Source organism: Ictidomys tridecemlineatus, chromosome 3 (genome assembly GCF_052094955.1).
Source record: "Ictidomys tridecemlineatus isolate mIctTri1 chromosome 3, mIctTri1.hap1, whole genome shotgun sequence".
NCBI lineage: Eukaryota > Metazoa > Chordata > Mammalia > Rodentia > Sciuridae > Ictidomys > Ictidomys tridecemlineatus.
In genome coordinates this window covers 48215914-48234069 of record NC_135479.1, presented here as the reverse complement: position 1 = coordinate 48234069, position 18156 = coordinate 48215914, and the positions used below count along the sequence as shown (strand labels likewise).

The following is an 18156-nucleotide window of genomic DNA, read 5'->3' as shown; positions in this document are numbered from 1 at the left end:
AAAATGAATCTAACTTTCTGTTTAATTTTAAAATGTTTCCCCGTAAAACATTTTTAAAATGCTGTTACTATATTACCAGAGAAGAGAAAAAAGAATCAAACTTTAACATAATGACTGGTATTTCACTTTTTCTCCCCACTATTCTTTTTTTTTTTTTTTCTTGTAATGCCTGATCATTTCAGGTGATGGTAAATTTTACCTGATTCACATAAATCAGAGGTCTTCAATTTCCATTTGACATTACTCTCTTTAGATCTTTCCTCACCACTATATGTAATGAGAGCTAATGAACTATTGCCTAATTATTAATAAAATGTTATTGGCTCTTATTATACTTCTTATAAATAATTAAGAGTTTTTCTTTTTCTTTCTTTAGTTTTTTTTTTTTTTTTTCCTCCCCTTCAGTACTGGGGATTGAACCCAGGGCCTTGAGCATGTTAGGCTGTACCACTGAGTTATACCCGCAACCCTTTTTTTTTTTCTACGTTTGAGACAGGGTCTTTGTCAAACTGCTCAAGCTGGGCTCTACTTGCAGTCCTTCTGTAGAAATTTCCAAGGAACTGGGATGACAGAGATGCTCTACTTTACTGGCACATTTGTTAAACTTTCGTGAAGGTCAGGATAACATAGAGGACTTGGTCACAAATGCTTGTCCCATCTTCAGATTTTGAGGTCTGGTGTAGGCCTAAGATTTGGACTTTATAACAAGTTCCTCCTCTATGATGCTGATTCTGGCAGCCCAGGACTACACTTTGAGAACCACTGATAAAGACCATGATTTCAAATGGTCCTTTTTTTTTTTTTTTTCTTCCCTTGGTACTAGGGATTGAACTCAGGGATGCTAAGTCAAATCTCTAGCCCTTTTAAATTTTAAATTTTTATTTTGAGACAAGATCTTACTAAGTTGCTTAGGGCCTAAGCTGCTGAGGCTGACCCTGAACTTTCAGTCCTCTTGCCTCATCCTTCCGAGTTGATGGGATTACAGGTGTGCTATAGCACACCCAGCTTCAAGTGGTCCTTTGAACATCATTCTCATCATTAGACTTATTTTGACTAATCAAAAGTTGGTTTTAGTTGAAATAATAGTTTAGATATTTTATGCCACAATTTGTCTCAAGCAGTTCTTCCAAATTGCTGTATAGTTTTTATTTTAACTTAAAAAAATTTATGAGTAATGTTCAAGAGTAAAGATAAAATTAGTTATTAATTATGCCTGGTTTAATATTTTAATATGTATTCTTCTATCTTTTTTTTTTAGTTGTCAATGACATTTATTTTATTTATTGATATGTGGTGCTGAGAATCAAACCCAGTGCCTCACACATGCTAGGCAAGTCCTCTGCCACTGAGCCACAACCCAGCCTATATCCTTCTATCTTTAGATAGACAAAACTTCATGTGTATATAGTATGTATAGTTATATAACACATAAACACATGGGTACATATATATATGAACCATGAATATGTGCAACAAAAATGAAATATTGTTTTATAATATATTTTAGCCTATTTTTATCTGCTAAAGTAAATAACTTTTCATATTGTAGATATAGATTTTTAATTGCTGCAGATTTTTTCCACTGCATATATTTTATTCTTTATTTAATCAGTTCTCTCTTGTACTTTTAAGATTTTTGTTCCAGTTTTTTGTAACTAAAAGCAACACCATGCTGAGTTTCTTAGTATTATATTTTGCCATATTTGCCCAGTTGTGTTCTTAGGATAATTTGGTGTGTATAATTGCTGTGGGAAAGTTTGTTTATTTCTTAAATCTGCTAGTCTTGAGAAAAGATACTTTAAATTTGCATGTGGTTATTTATAATAATAATGTTTATTAGTAATTTTTGTTAATCTTTCTGCATTACCTGTTGATATCCATTTTTCATTTTTTCATTGAGTGCCTGTCTTTCCATTTTTATTAGTAAAATCATTTTATTAGAATGGTAACTTTTGCCTTATGTTTCAGATATTGTCCCTAGGTAATTTGATCTGTAATTTTTGTGGTTTCATTTCCCTAACCATAATCCTATGTAAAACTTTCATTTTCCTGGAGTCGGATGTTGCCCAGACTGCTTTGTTGCCATTTATTTATTTTTTGGGAGGGGGGTACCAGGGATTGAACTCAGGGGCATTGGACCAATGAGCCTCATCCCCAACTCTATTTTGTATTTTATTTAGAGACAGGCTCTCATGGAATTGGTTAGCGCCTCACCATTTCTGAGGCTGGCTTTGAAATTGTGATCCTCCTGTCTCAACCTCCCAAGCTGCTGGGATTACAGTGTGCACCACCATGCCTCATGCTTTGTTGCCATTTTTAATGACTCAGTATTGCTTTGAGTTGGGTGTCCCATAATTTTTTTTTTTTTTTTAGTATTAAATTAAAGGTGTTCCTCAAGAAGGCCTAAGTGTGTCATTCAGTGCTTTTTCAATTTTTCTACTTTCTTTCTTTAACCAGATGCTAATCCTGAGGTGACAATGACAATGCTTCGCTGGATCTACACAGATGAGCTGGAGTTCAGAGAGGATGATGTGTTCCTGACTGAATTGATGAAACTAGCAAATCGGTTTCAGCTACAGCTCCTTAGGGAGAGGCAAGTCACAGCAGATATATTCAAGCACCTCAGATGGTGATGACTGAGCTTTAATTATTCCAAGCTCTGGGAAAACAGCTTCTCCTGCTAATGTAAATAACTTTTGCAAGGTGTTCTTTTAATGGTGTTGGTGGGGAGAGAATCTGGTATCTCCCTTGTTTTGTATTATTTTGCAAGCTTACTTTTTGCCAAAACTTTTAGGTATACTTTTTTTTCCCCCCCTGTGGTCTGTTAGCTGAGATTACATAATTATGTAAACAGATACTTTGAGTATGAAATATTATTGTACAGTATTCAAATTCTCAACTTTCCATCCCATTCTATTTTCTTTGACATTTTATTCTACCTTCTGATACATCTAGTGAGATGAATATACTTTTACTTGATCATATACTTTTTACTTTTGGAAGCATACCAATGCCTAAATTAATACAAGAGACTGTGGTTCAGTAAGTTTTATAGCTAGTGTTTCTAAATTTAAGTTATTTGCCTTTTAGGTCCCAAGGAGATAGCAGGCTATATATCTTTTTTTTTTTTTTTTTTTTTTTTAAAGAGAGAGTGAGAGAGGAGAGAGAGAGAGAGAGAATTTTTAATATTTATTTTTTAGTTCTTGGCGGACACAACATCTTTGTTGGTATGTGGTGCTGAGGATCGAACCCGGGTTGCACGCATGCCAGGCGAGCGCGCTACCACTTGAGCCACATCCCCAGCCCTGGCTATATATCTTATATCTTATCTCTTGCTCTCCCAAGTTGGCATTTTTAGAACAACAAAAAATAAATGCTCCCTAAATGATGTCAGGAGAATGCCCTTGAGCATCAGTTGGAGATGTGGCCCTTGCAATATCTTTTTATATGGAATATGTTTTTATAATACTCAGTGATCTTTTATATTCTCTTGGGTACATGAAGAAATGGCTTTTCTCCTGGGTGGTGATGGACTGGGTTCAGCCATCAAGAAATGCTCCACCTGTTGCTGTGTTGCTCTCACATAGGAGAACCAAGAGAGACTTTGCTGCTTAGAGCTGCTTGCTCTGTTTTCACTATGGAGCTGATGTTCCCCCTGGGATTGCCCCCCTATGCTTCTTGCAAATCAGTAAACAGCTTACTTCTAACTCTTCTGTAATTGATATTGGCTTGAGTGTATTTTAATATCTGAATCCAATAAAACAACAACAAAAACGGGTCCAAGATCAATAGGATTAGGTTATAAGCAAAGTAGTATTGGCTTAATAGCAAAGCTAATTTTATTGTTAAAGCCTTGCAATTAAATTTTGTTTGTTTTTGAACCATCTGAGAGTAAAGTGAGACTTATTTTAATTAGATTGTGATTTATATTATTATTATTTTTTCCAGATTTCCTGAGCTTTCTCTCATTGACCATGTCAGACTTGCTTACAAATTAAATTGCTTTAATAAAAATGCCCTTGGGTTGGTTTAGAGAATTGTAATCTGTGTAATAGATTCTTTAATTAAAATGTTTGTTGTTTATTGACTGATTAGGTTTCATAACTAGCAACATTACCAGATGCTCAGATTTGTAATGTTGGATGTGGGTATTAAATTGTTCTATCATGGCTTTCTTTAAGAGCTGGGATGGAAGAGATCAGGAGTGGATTCATATATTGGCTCTTTAAAGGGTCACAGAGTGCCCACTACTGTCAGCAGGAGAAATAACACGTTTGAGATAAGTAAGTGAAAGGACTCAGACAAATGTGTGCAGTTCAATATGAAGCAGGTGTTGCTCATTTGTAATGTAGGGATCTTGGTGGTTTTACAATACTATCATCAATTTGATGAAAAATATTTTTTTAATTAGCAAGAAAATGCTTTAATTAAAAATAAGAATGTGTATGAAAAAAGTTAATAGTACAATTTTTCTTCACATAAAAGCACACTACATGTTCAGTGTATGTTATTTGGAAAATACAGACTCATAAAAAGAAAAAACAGTCCTCTCTAATTCCAACACTGTTCACCTTTTGTTGTTTTACTTTCAACAGTTCTTTTGTTTCTCACATACATACAAGACTGATTAAAAAAAAGACATGAGTTTGTGTGGTGCTTGATTTGTACTTTAAAAACTAGGTTGGTTGTTTTTATGTATCTATATGATTTTTGTTTATAAAATTGAAAGCATTTTTCCTTCAGAAGAAAGCCTATTCTGCTACTTTTAAAAGAGAAGAGAGATAAAGTGAGGTCACATGTTCTTTGGTTGTGTAAATAATGTCAGTTAACTATTTATAGGCTACCCCAATGACAAATAGCATTCTGGGGATCCTAGAATTAGTAAAAATGAGGAATCTGCCAGTTTTAATAAAAGTCTTCATGAAACATGTTTGAGTCCTGTCATTTGACAGTAAAAAGGAAGAAAATGGAATTTTCAGATTGTCTGCATTTGTACAAATGCTTTGTAAAGTGTTCTGCGGGTGTGAATCTTAACCCCCCCTGAGATTATTCTGTGGTAGGCTTCCTCATGTTAGGATGGCAAGCTCCTGAACATCTGTCATTGTAAAAGTAGAAAAAGTTTTCATCTGTCTGTAAAGGGATATTTTCTGCTTGAATGCCTTGATTTCATAGCTGAGGTCAGAATGACTTTGCTGTGGTATGATATGAGTTTGGGGAAGCCAGTGGTACAAAAATTGAGGTTTAGAAATATGATGCTGTTGAATGGAACAGTACCATATGGAATTCTTGCTATCATAGTAACCTTTTTAGATAGTGATTTGAGTTGGATTTAAAACAAAACAAAAAAACACCTTGGGAGAGGTGCTTATTTATACCAGGTCAATAATGTTAGTTGAAGATAGCACTGAAGCCCAGGTCTTAGTTTGTAAAGTAGGTGCCTGTATATATAGCTAGATGGAGAAATGATTCTAAGACTATATTGTTGCTCTGGATCTAAGTTTTATTAGAGAGGTTTTGAAAATTGGTTCTTCATTCTTCCCAGGTTCTTCTCACAACCTTTTTCCTTTCTTTTCCCCATCTCTATTCCTATGGTCACGTGGGTTTTTTTGTTTTTTAATTTTAAGGCACAGTCTCACTAAGTCTCAGGCTGTCCTTGAACTTGTGATTCTCTTTCCTCAGCCTCCTGAGTAGCTGGGATTATAGGTGTGAGCCATTGCCCCCAGCTTCTTTCTCTACTTCTGTAATCTAAAGCTCACCTATTGAGATTGTAAATTATCTGTTAGCCATTTATTTATAGTATGAGTATACCTGCTGTGCACCTCAAACTGTACTGAGTAGATCTAGTATTCTTTCATCTTGAAAAACACAAGATTCTGAAAACCTCTGAAGTAGAATATCATCCTTATTTTACAGAGAAGTAAGCAAGAACTCAAGTAATTTGGCTCTAAAATTCAGAGAATCTTGCTAAGCCTGGAGGCAGCTACTTAGGAAGCTGAGATAGGAGGACTGCAAGTTTGAGGCCAGCCTGGGCTACTTAGCGAGTTCCTGTCTCAAAAAATAAGAGGGCTGGGAATGTAGTTCAGTGGTAGAGTACCCATAGGTTTAATCCCCAGTATAAGGGAAAAAAATTTTTTTTTCCAGTGGCTCTCAACCCAGCTCTTTCTTTCCTTATAGTTCATTTTGCTCTCTCTACTACATTTGGCTTTTCTGATGAGCAAAGAGTTTAGGTGGAGGAGACGGTCTAGGAGAAGCAGTGGTGAAATTTCAGGGAATACTCCTGCCACCGTACTATACAAGCCTCTGAGTTTGCTCTTGGAGGTAAATCTGATTTGTAGGGTGATGTGTAGACAAGGGAGACGAAGGACCATGCCATGACTTCTTTTCCTCATAGGCCTAGTTCCTTGGGAGACTTGCTTAGGTTTCCAGGATTATGAGGTAGAGGTAACTCTGGACTTTCCAGTGCCATGCCTTCTAGGTTAGGATGTGCTCCATCAGAGGCTTGTTTTCCTCTATATAGCTCTCTCTTTCCCGATGAAGTTGATGTTCTCTTATTAGTGATTCCAAAGGAGTCTTAACCTGGTTTTATGGGGGACATCCTTTGTGGCCTCTTTTTCTCAACCCTGGTGTTCTACGGCCTCTTTAATTGTATCTATATTTTATAGATATTTTGGGAGGGCTTTTAAAATGTAGTTTTATTGAGTTATTATTCATATGTCATACAGATTCATCTTTTGGGAGGTCTTTTAAGGAGACTTTATTTTATTGAGGCATAGAGCATCATTTGAAATAATTTTTAAGTCATAATGTCCATATAATGGAGTTTTGATGTTTGAAACTACAGATGTGTCTCATATTATTGTGTCTGATTTTAAAATTATCTGTGTATCTGACCAGCCAGTTTTATATAATTACTTTTAAGGCATTTGAGGTATTTTTGCTCATTAACAAGTTTATATGCAGTTTATTTTGATTCTGACCAGAACTGAGCAAAATAATATTATAATGAAATTCTAGTACTTTGGAAATATGGGAGCCTGTCTATAATTTATTTATAATTACATTTTAAAAAAAAATTTTTTTTTGTGTGACGATAGGGATTGAACCCAGGACCTTGTGCATGCAAGGGAAGCACTCTACCAACAGAGCTTTATCCTCAGCCTACATTGTTTAACTTTGTACTTTAGTGGTGTTACATATAGCCAACCAGTACACAGATTATTGCTTTGATTTGTTCATTTGTGACTGTATTTTTCCTGTTAACACTGTTCATCATTAATGTTCTCTTATAGATGTGAAAAGGGTGTTATGTCCCTGGTGAATGTTAGGAACTGTATTCGCTTCTATCAAACTGCAGAGGAACTGAATGCCAGCACACTGATGAACTACTGTGCAGAGATTATTGCCAGTCATTGGGTGAGTGAGAGATTGAGAGGTATGGACAGTGCGTTCCCACTGCCAGTCAGAATACCCAGGCAAGGGACCTGATTCTGAGAACAGTTGCCTCTGTGGCACCTAGTTTTCTCGTATTACAATATTGAAGGATAAGTAGTTGGATTTGATGATTTTGTGAGATTCTTTTCAGTTTTGAAAGTCTGATAGTTCTATGATTTCAGACTAGAAGGTAGCTCAAGTTCAGAAACAGACTTGGAAAGTTCAGTTGCCTTTGCCCTCCTTCTGTGGAAGCAGTGACCAAACTGCAGGAGCAGAATGCCACTGTGGGACCAGCAGGCCCCAAGTTCCACTCCGTAGCACCATTTCAGAGCAAGTTCCCTTGCTTTCTCCATCAGATGGAGACATTATTAAATGTATTTTAATTTTTCGTTCTTTATTGTTGCATTGTAATTATACATAATAGGAGTCATTTTTACATGCCTTTGTTGTCATTTTGCATTTTTAAAATGCCAGGGCTATGTTTTGTAAACTAGTTTCTGTGCGTTGCTTGGTATGCAACAACATGTTGGGAAGAGTCTTAATACTTCAGAAAAGGTGTCTAAAAGAACTGTCTTTTAAGAGAGGGCTGGGGATATAGCTTAGTTGGTAGAGTTGGAGGCAAGCCACGACTCAATGGGTGAACTGTTTGTGAAAGTTCTGACTGATTCTGTAATTGCCATCTTTGTAGGCTTAGTCAGGTGGGGACTATTCTCATTGGGAGGGCTTCTATTTGCCTTGGTTCTTGGGGATATCAGCAGTGTGTATGTGTGTGTGTGTGTGTGTGTGTGTGTGTGTGTGTGTGTGTGTGTGCATGTAAAGCATGTACTTTTTTTTTTTTTTTTTTTGTGGTGCTGGGGATTGAACCCAGGCCTTATGCATGTGAGTCAAGTGCTCTACCAACTGGGCTATATCCCCAGCCCCTGGCTTATGCTTTACCACCTTTTTTTTTGAGGGGGAGGTAAAGATTTATTGGAAACATGGGAGTAGCTTGTAAAGTACAAGTAAAAACTGAACAAATTAAGCCTTTGTAAGGATAGGATACAAAAAAATTTGAGAGATCTAGTTCTATTCAGGGTTCTGCTAATGGAATGAATGAGGTCCAACCATTTTCCCATATTACATCACTTTATATGCTTTACCATCTTGAGAGAGAGAGTAGTACTGTAGTAAAGAGTACAGGTGTGAGAAGTGGGCCTATTGATTCCAGATACTGGCTTATTAGCCATTTATTCTCAGTCTAATTGTGCACAAGTTATTTCGCTTCTTTTGTTTCGTTTTGTTTTGTATTACTGGGGATTGTACCCAGGGGTGCTTTACCTCTGAGCTACATCTCCAACCTTATTTATTTATTTATTTATTTATTTATTTATTTATTTATTTATTTATTTATTTATTTATTTATTTAAGAGAGAGCGAGAGAGATAGAGCGATAGAGAGAGAGAGAGAGGAGAACTTTAATATTTATTTTTTAGTTCTCGGCGGACACAACATCTTTGTTTGTATGTGGTGCTGAGGATCGAACCCGGGCCGCACGCATGCCAGGCGAGCGCGCTACCCTTGAGCCACATCCTCAGCCCCCAACCTTATTTATTTTTTGAGACAATGTTTTGCTAAGTTATCTAGGCTGGCTTCCAACTTTCGATCCTCCTGCCTTAGCCTCAAAAGTTGCTGGGACTATTGGTGTGTGCCACCATGCCTGGCATTATTCAGCCTCTTTATGCTTTACTTTTTTTTCATCTGTAAAATGCAAATGACAATAGTACTATCTCATGGGGTTTTTGTGAGAATTGAATTAGTTAGGACATGTTAAGCTCTAAAGTAGGGCCTGACACAGACTAAGTGACAGTTGTCATTACTGTTAACTCTTTGTTTTGCTATTCATTGTGTTTTTAATCCCTAGGATGACTTACGAAAGGAGGACTTTAGCAGTATGGGTGCTCAGTTGTTATACAAAATGATCAAATCCAAGACAGAGTACCCATTACACAAAGCTATCAAAGTGGAGAGAGAAGATGTGGTCTTCCTTTATCTGATTGAAATGGATTCACAGGTACTATAGCTGCTTTGCCATTTTTTCCTCTTTTCTAAAGCTGTAATGCTCTTGTTTTTCCCTACCGTACTGCTCATTTCCTTCCGGGTCAGCAGCATACAATATTTAATACACATTTAATATACATATACATATTAATAGCTTGTTCAAGGAAATTTATTTTTTGTTTTCTTTTTTTTAATATTTATTTTTAGCTGGACATAATATCTTTATTTTATTTATTTTTATGTGGTGCTGAGGATCGAACCCAGGGCTTCACACATGTTAGGCGAATGTTCCATCACTGAGCCACAACCCCAGCCCTGTTTTTTTTTTGTTTTCTATCATGCTTAGTATTTCAATCTCAGTCTTCTGAGTAGTTCCAAAGCCACTTTCATATTTTTAGGTAGTTGTTGTAACCATATCTAACTTCCAGGTGCTGAAATCTGGTTTTTTTCCCTACTATAACAAATTATCACAAACCTAATATATTAAAACAATGCAAATTTATGATCTTACAATTTTAGAGATGGAAAATCCATTATAGGCATCATCAGACCAAAATTAAGGTATTGGCAGGCTATGTTTCTGTACAGAGCTATAGGGGAGAATGCATTTTCTGCTTGTTTGCATTAATGGCAAGATTCTGCTTCTTGTGGTTATAGAACCAAGATCGCCACTTTCATTCTTTCTTTTTTCTTTTTCTTCTTCTTTGTGTTTGTTGTTGTTGATGAAGCTTTATTTTAGTTATATGTGCTGAGAATTGAACCCAGTGCCTCATACATGCTTGGCAAGTGTTCTTACCACTAAGCCACAACCCCAACACCCCCCTCCCCTGCAATAACCATGCATACTTTCTTGTTGGCTGTTCACTGTTGGCTATTCCCAGAGAAGGTGCTACCACATTCCTTAATTTGTGGCTCCCGTCTCCATCTTTTAAGCCAGCAGTGGCAGATCATGTCCTTCTAATGTTGCATTTCTCTGACCAACTACTCTGCTTCCCTCTTTTACTTTTAAGAACTCATGTGATTAGAAAGATTGGGCCTTCCTGGATAGCCCAGGATACTCTCCTCATCACAAGGCCTTTAACCTTAATCACATCTGCAGAGGGCTTTTTGCCATGTAAGGTGTATGTTCACAGAGTTCTGGGATTAGACATAGAAATCTTTGGGGAGCTGTTATTCTGCCTACCACTGCCTGCCACGCTACCTTAATAAAAATCAGTGGCTTTTGACAGATGGGAATGAAACATTTTATCTTGGGTGTTTAGTGTGTGAAGAAACATTAAACTGCTGGGAAGAATTAAGCCATAGCCTTTCATGAAAATGATAGCTCTTTTCTGTGAAGTTCTCTGAACTCTGCCATTGGCACTTGTGCCCTAATGAACTGTCTGCTTTTCTGCCATGGTCCTTCATTGTCCTCGGTACTGTTTATGTCTGTTCTGTAATCTTTTTAGTTCTCTGCTCTCTGTAAGCATGTGCCTTGAGGAGGCCTGGTAGATGTTTATGAGTGAATTGAATTTGGAAGTAAGCTGTGTCATAGCACCAAAATTTGACATTGGTCTAAGAGATGATATTTAGGGATCTAGGTGGGAGAAGTTAAAATATATTAAATTATGCCATCTGAGTGCTGATTTACAAACTTTTCTGTGCAGCTCCCTGGGAAGCTGAATGAAGTGGATCGTAATGGAGATCTTGCATTAGATCTAGCCCTTTCACGACGACTAGAGAGTATTGCTACCACGCTGGTTAGTCATAAAGCTGATGTGGACATGGTAGACAAGAATGGCTGGAGCTTGTTACATAAAGGAATCCAAAGAGGTAAGGTGATATCTATTTGATATTTTTCTTTGCAGGCAGTTTTCTTTTTATTCATATGGTTTTTGAAGATTCCCTGACTCAGTTCCAAAAATTCCCAAGGCATCTTGAGTCTGTATTTGCAGGCTACAAGACTTAGAATTTGATTTGAGTAAGAGGAGGGATTGAAGAACTGTTACCTGGGCCTTGTTAGTTTGGCTGTTCATAGGACTTACAGGGCCCGAGGGAGGGAGGTTAGAAAGGTGACTTTTGAGAAGTACCTTTTACTTGATGTATTTACTTGTTCAACATTATCACATTCTCCAGAAATTATGATACAAAGTCTTTCTTTTGTATCCTAGCATGAACATAAGAAAAATACCAAAACCAGGAAGACTTAAAAACTTTTTTTTCTTTTTGTACTGGGGATTGAACTCTGGGGCACTCAACCACTGAGCCATATCCCCAGCCCTATTTTGTATTTTATTTAGAGACAGGGTCTCACTGTTCAGTGCCTTGCCATTGCTGAAGTTGGCTTTGAACTCATGATCCTCCTGCCTCAGCCTCCGGAGCCTAAAAACTTATTTTGGGGAGTCAGTGTTTTATCTTTCACAGACTTTCACATAGCAAAATGATTAAGATTTGTTTTGTTCTAGCAATGTTATTTTGAGTATATTATCAGTAGTGAGATAATATGGAAATGGTAGGATTAAAATCAGAACATTTTTTTTGAATATTTATTTTTTAGTTGGAGGTGGATGCAATATCTTCATTGTATTTTTATGTGGTGGTGAGGATCGAACCCAGTGCCTCATGCAAACTAGGCGAGCGCTCTACCTCTGAGCCCCAGCCCACAATCAGAACATTTTAACCTTATTTTTTCCCCTAGTACTGGTTATCAAAGCCAGGGCCTCTTGCTTGCTTGGCAAGTGCTCCACCACTGCCCCTGTCCTGAATTAACTTTTTTTTGGTACTGGGGATTGAACCCAGAGATGCTTAACACTGAACACTTCTCTAGCCCTTTTTTGTATTTTTTTAGAGACAGGGTCTCACTAAGTTAATTAGGGCCTTGCTAAGTTGCTGAAGCTGGCCTCAAACTTGTGATCCTCCTACCTTAGGCTCCTGAATTAACTTTTTAAGTGGGAAAATAGGACTTATTTTTTTTAACATATCCTTATTAATTAATTAATATGTTCCAAGTGGATGCTGCCCAACTTTACTTGGGTGTGGTCATTTTTGACAGAGAATCTATGGAGAGATGAAAGCTTTTTAAAATGTCAAAAGCCACCAGATACTGTAGTGCATGCTTGTAATCCCCAGTGACTCAAGAGGCTGAGGTGGGAGGATTGAAAGTTTGAGGTAGCCTCAGCAATTTAGCAAGGCCCCAAGCAACTCATCAGGACCCTCTCTCAAAATAAAGAATAAAAAGGGTTGGGATGTGGTTCAGTGGTTAAGCACCCCTGGGTTCAATCCTCCATACCAAAAAAAAAAAAAAAAAATGTCAGAAGCTTTAATTTTGTAGAGTGATAGTTGGCTTGATAGAAGAACTTTGCTGTAGCTACTTTTTTATTGTTTCCCTATGGACAGCAAAGACAGGATATACTGATTTCACCACAGTGTGTGTTGTGTGTGTTGCTGTGGATTTAACCCATAAACCTTGTGCATGCTGTGCAAGTGCTCTACTTCTGAGCTACATCCTAGCCCTTTTTTATTTTTATTTTGAGACAGGGCCTTATTAAGTTTCCTAGGCTGACCTCAAACTTGTGATTGTCCTGCCTCAGCCTCCTGAGTCACTGGAATTACAGGCGTGTGCCACTGTGCTTGGCTTCACCACATCTTACTCATGTGCATTTTAGCTTTCTCTTCATGCATTATGAAAATATTGTCCCTGCTGTGTTTTTGCCATGTTGCTCCTTGTTGGTGGAATATATGTTGCTTTGTGAGCAAAGATTTTAAAATAAATATCCTCCTAAGCCATGTATTAGAGTGTTGAGCTTGTTGGCTGGTAGAGAGGGAAATTTTGCTATTTATTGGGTAGGGAAATCCTTAGAGTGAGTCAGTTTTAAAAGCAGATGTATTTTCCCTAAGCATCACTGTGCACTATGCAGAGCCGTTGGGTGCTTGGCTCTGGGTATGTGTTGAATGGAAAAAGTTTTCACCACATAGGGAATTGCTCTTTCCCATACTGTTTAGTATGTGAGATGTTTATTTTGGAAACAAATATACTTGTTGCTTTAAAAAAAAAAATCTGAAAATTATATTCCTTTCCTCTCAAGGAGTTTAATCATATGTTTGAATAACATCTATGAGTTATTCAATATTTTGGTGATTGCTTAGTTACCTGAACTGCCAAGAATTGTTTTTAGATGTTTGATGCTTGTTTTCAGATGATTTAATCTTCCATTCTGAATTTATGAATTGTCTGCAAATTTGTGGATATAATAAACTAGATTGTTGTTTTCAAGTGTGGCATGGTGTGGTGGGCAGATTACTGACTTTGGACCTTGGATGTACCAGGGTTTGAATTCTGTCTCATCTGTTTATGCTGTGGACAGACATTTGACCATACTGAGTTTTCTTTTCCTTATTTGCAAATTGGAAATCATTTCTGCTTTATTGTGTTGTTGGGAACATGAGAGACAGTGTTAAGTAGTGCACTTAGCACAGTGACTACTACTTGACTGGTAGGATCAACATGGTGGCTTTTTCATTGCCATAACCAGATTCAATTTCTGTAGGAATTTTTTTTTTTACTTGACCTTGATATCAGTCTTTTGACCTGCCTAAATGATTAAATTGACTAATAGACTTAAGTTAGCTGTTAAACCTTCTTTAAATTTATTATAAGAGGAACAAAAGGTGGTCTTTAATATGTGACATATAAGTCTAGTTCTGGAAACATGTTATAGTCTATAAACAAAATAGTGATCATCCTACTAACTAGGTGTACTAGTCTGTTAGAAGAATGCAATAGGCAATGTCTTCAGGTGAGTTCACGGGAGGCACATGTATGACCCCTGGTAGCCATCTCCTTTGATTAGCCTGATCTAGGCAAGGAATGAATTGTTGCTTTCATTAAAAAAATCTAGTTCCTCTGCTACTTTTTAAACTGCAAAAGCCAATATCAATCAATGGATTTCTTAAATAGGGATCCCCTGTTCAGTTATTTGTAGTAAATTTGAAAAAAGTGGCACCAACTGGGACAGTATGAAATATGGTTTTATTAATTGAATAATAAAAGTTACTGGCTGTTTCCTGAACAATTGTATATGGATGGTTAAAAACTTAACTTTTTTGTTAGGAATTTTTTTTGGGGGGGCGGAGGAGTTACTAGGAACTCAGGGGCACTCGACCATTGAGCCACACCCCCAGTCCTATTTTGTATTTTATTTTGAGACAGGGTCTGACTGAGTTGCTTAGTGCCTCTCTGTTGCTAAGGCTGGATTTGAACTCGTGATCCTCCTGCCACAGCCTTCCAGGCCACTGGCATTATAGGTGTGTGCCACCATGCCTGTTCCAGGGTCTGTGTTTTATAAATCAATAGTGGATATGAAAACACATGAAGTAGGTATCTCCTTTCCTTTTAGGAGCTAATTGGTGCCACCTGGAGGGCACTGAAACAGTTGCTCCCACCTAACTAGGAGGAATGCCTAAAAACACTTGCTACTAGGTTTTCTGTTCATTAATTCTTTGTTATTCTTGCCTTATTTTCTTAAGAAACAAATTTGACTGACATATAGCCAATATTTTTTGTCTTTAAATTATAAAAGGAATTAAATCCAAGGAAGATTGAACTTTAATCTTAAAATATAAGTAATTATGTGATCTTTGTCATCCTCCAAGTGAACTTGACAAGTATACTTTACCTGGTTTTTTAACAAGTAATTTTAATATTTAATTGCCACTTGTCAAATTGCTTAGTTGTGATTTCAGACATGTATTTGTGTAACCAATCTAGAGTCATTTTTCCTTTATTGGTATCTGACAAAAGTATTTTCACAGTTGTATTCTTTTTGGGGTGTGGGTACTAGGGATTGAACCTAGCAGTGCTTTACCACAGAGTCACATCATTTGCCCTTTTTAATTTTAAGACAGAGTCTCACTAAGTTGATTAGGGTCTTGCTAAGTTGCTAAGGGCTGAGGCTGGCCTCAAACTTGCAGTCCTTTTGCCCCAGCCTCCCAAGCCACTGGATTACAAGTGTACATTATTGTACCTGGCCACAATTGTATACTATTAATATCTTTAGATAAATTTAATTCTTGGCTTCTTGTCAATATATTAAGGTACGTTTTTTTCCCTCCATACAAAAGTATTAAGGCAAAGGAAAGAATTTTCATTTTTACAACCAGTTAATTTACCATGTGAAAGTTTTATAAATAATAATTTATGCAAATTCTCTGTTCAAATATTCAGTAGTAAACTTCTTGGTAAGACTGTTTTGTTTGCATGAAATGAGAACTAAAAGAAAAGACTTCTTTTAAAAATTTTTTTTAAACTTTTTTTTTTAGTTGTTGATAGATCTTCATTTTATTTATTTATATATGGTGCTGAGAATTGAACCCAGTGCCTCACACATGCCTGGCAAGTGCACTACGGCTGAACCACAGCCCCAGCCCCAGGAAAAGACTTTTTATAGTAATAAATCAGACATGGATTTACTCTGAACAGGAATCTGTGTGCAAGTACAGCAGATTGGAGCTGAGTACTACTTAGGTTTAGATTGTGGTCAGTCAACAAAGTAGAGAGAGAAAAATTGTGCTGGGGAGGAATCTCAGAAGCCCTTTTTGAGAAATGACCAGAAGAAGCCTTTGAAAATTAGAAGCTTGGTTTTCTTAGATAATGAAGGGGATATTATGGTGAGGAGGCAGGACAGATGATCACAAGTAATAAAAAATTGGACCGAGAGGCCTATTGAATTAAGGTATATAATTCCATAGTCTTGATGAGTTTCCACTTAGAGGTATCTCAAGAGATTTCTTCAGACTTACCTACTTGTCCTTCTTTTTTGTCTGCAGTTATAGATTGCTGCCTTTTGAGGAAACATTGACCAGAATAGCTCACCCTGAACGTTAACATATGTTACTTTGTCTTCTCTTATTTCTTTTCAAGGAGATCTCTTTGCTTCTACTTTCCTTATTAAGAATGGGGCCCTTGTTAATGCTGCTACATTGGGTGCCCAAGAGACACCATTGCACCTTGTGGCATTGTACAGTTCAAAGAAACATTCAACAGATGTGATGTCTGAGATGGCACAGATTGCAGAGGCCCTCCTACAGGCTGGTGCCAATCCCAACATGCAGGACAGCAAGGGCAGGTAAGTTGGGAAACTGAGAGATGATAACCTTAGCACAAATCCAAGAAGGGTATTTTATGGTTCTCTATAATTGGCAAACATGGTATTTGGCATTATTGAATATGATGTTTATTGAAATCATAAATGTTTATTTGTTCTGCAAATGAATGTCATGACTAAGACCAGAGAGAGGCATTTGTGGAAAATGTTTCCATCCTGATTAACAGAAATCTTTGAATTTCTCAGCAATTTTTGTCATCTTCATGATAGAAGGAACTAGATTGGTTATCTAGTCACCTCTTCCAAGGGGAGCTTCTTTAGCATTTCTTAGAGTTGCTTGGATAGTTGGAAGAAGAGCACACTAATTCAAGGCAATCTTTTATTTCTGTGAGGTCTAATTGTTAGCAAGTCCCTATTTTAAACCCAATTCTGCCTTATAAAGAGACAACTCTTTATCTGCACAGCTTGCTGTCTTCTGCTGCAGCATAACCCTTCATGTATTTGCCAGTACTTGTGTTCCCTTTGGCTTTTACTAGGACTTAGTGAAGGGTTCCTTGTGGTTCAGAATCTCAGAAAGGGCCACTTTGGGGACAGCAGTATGGGAGGCTCTAAAGGTCGATAATAAAGCCACCTACATCACAAGCCACAGGTGGGACCTACCTATCATCATAGCAGCTCAGTATTTTAGTTTTACTTTTTACCTTTGAAAACCCTCAGAAGAAATAAGAAAAGATTTCAGTGAAGTGTCATTGTCAAAATAGGAAAATGGGTTAGGATAGTTGAAGTACTTTAAAGTATAATAGATCTCAATGAAATCTTAATATCATGTGATAATTATCTTATTCCCTCCCAAAATTGCATCCTTTATGCCCCCTGTAGATTTTTTCCCCCATCTAACTGCAATGAACTTTGGTAATCTTTCCATCTCCAGGTAGATGCCAGTGTTGGGTGCCCTTTCTGCAGTGGCAATCTCCTTTAGGTCACTTCAGTGCTAAATAAAAGCACTGAGGAGGGATCAGATGTCACTTTAATCAGTTTTTTTGGGAGGATGGGGGGATACTGAAAATGGAACTCAGGGGCACTCAACCACTGAGCCACATCCCCAGCCCTATTTTGTATTTTATTTAGAGACAGGATCTCACAACTGAGTTGCTTAGCACCTTGCTTTTGCTGAGGCTGGCTTTGAACTCGAGATCCTCCTACCTTAACCTCCCTAGCTGCTGGGATTACAGGCATGTGCCACCATGCCTGGCTTTAAGCAGTTCTTTTATTATTTTTCTCAATACTTTTTAGTTGTAGGTGGACACAATACCTTTATTCATTTATCTTTATGAGGATCGAACCCAGTACCTCACCTGTGCTAGGCGAGTGTTCTACCACTGAGCCCCAGCCCCTTCCTTAATCAGTTCTCATCTGTTACTACTCCAGTGTTTAACAGAAGATTATGGAGAAGGAAGAAAAGTTTTTTCTCCCCCCAGAATTGGTAGAGAATAAGTAAGGGAAAATAAGCAGACTTATGATAGAAATTGCTGAAGTAGTCAGTATTAAATTAGAGAATATTTGATATCTTTTTCTTTAATTGCTTTTGTCATTTTTTGGTCACTAA

The 18156-nt window shown here is 37.2% G+C and overlaps 1 protein-coding gene across 9 annotated transcripts in view; it reads left to right on the top strand.

Moving 5' to 3' along the window:
- Positions 1-18156, top strand: part of Ankfy1 (ankyrin repeat and FYVE domain containing 1) — a 98346-nt gene that overhangs the window by 40435 nt on the left and 39755 nt on the right. For 7 of the 9 annotated variants that reach the window (XM_005337316.4, XM_040269532.2, XM_040269531.2 and 4 more), the window contains 5 exons: positions 2458-2593; positions 7290-7413; positions 9332-9481; positions 11115-11280; positions 16367-16571. In XM_005337316.4, the coding sequence (XP_005337373.1) occupies positions 2458-2593; positions 7290-7413; positions 9332-9481; positions 11115-11280; positions 16367-16571 (781 nt within the window). Of the gene's footprint in view, positions 1-2457; positions 2686-4202; positions 4284-7289; positions 7414-9331; positions 9482-11114; positions 11281-16366; positions 16572-18156 lie in introns of those variants that run through there. The other 2 variants (XM_021734581.3, XM_040269534.2) reach the window with 2 other exon arrangements.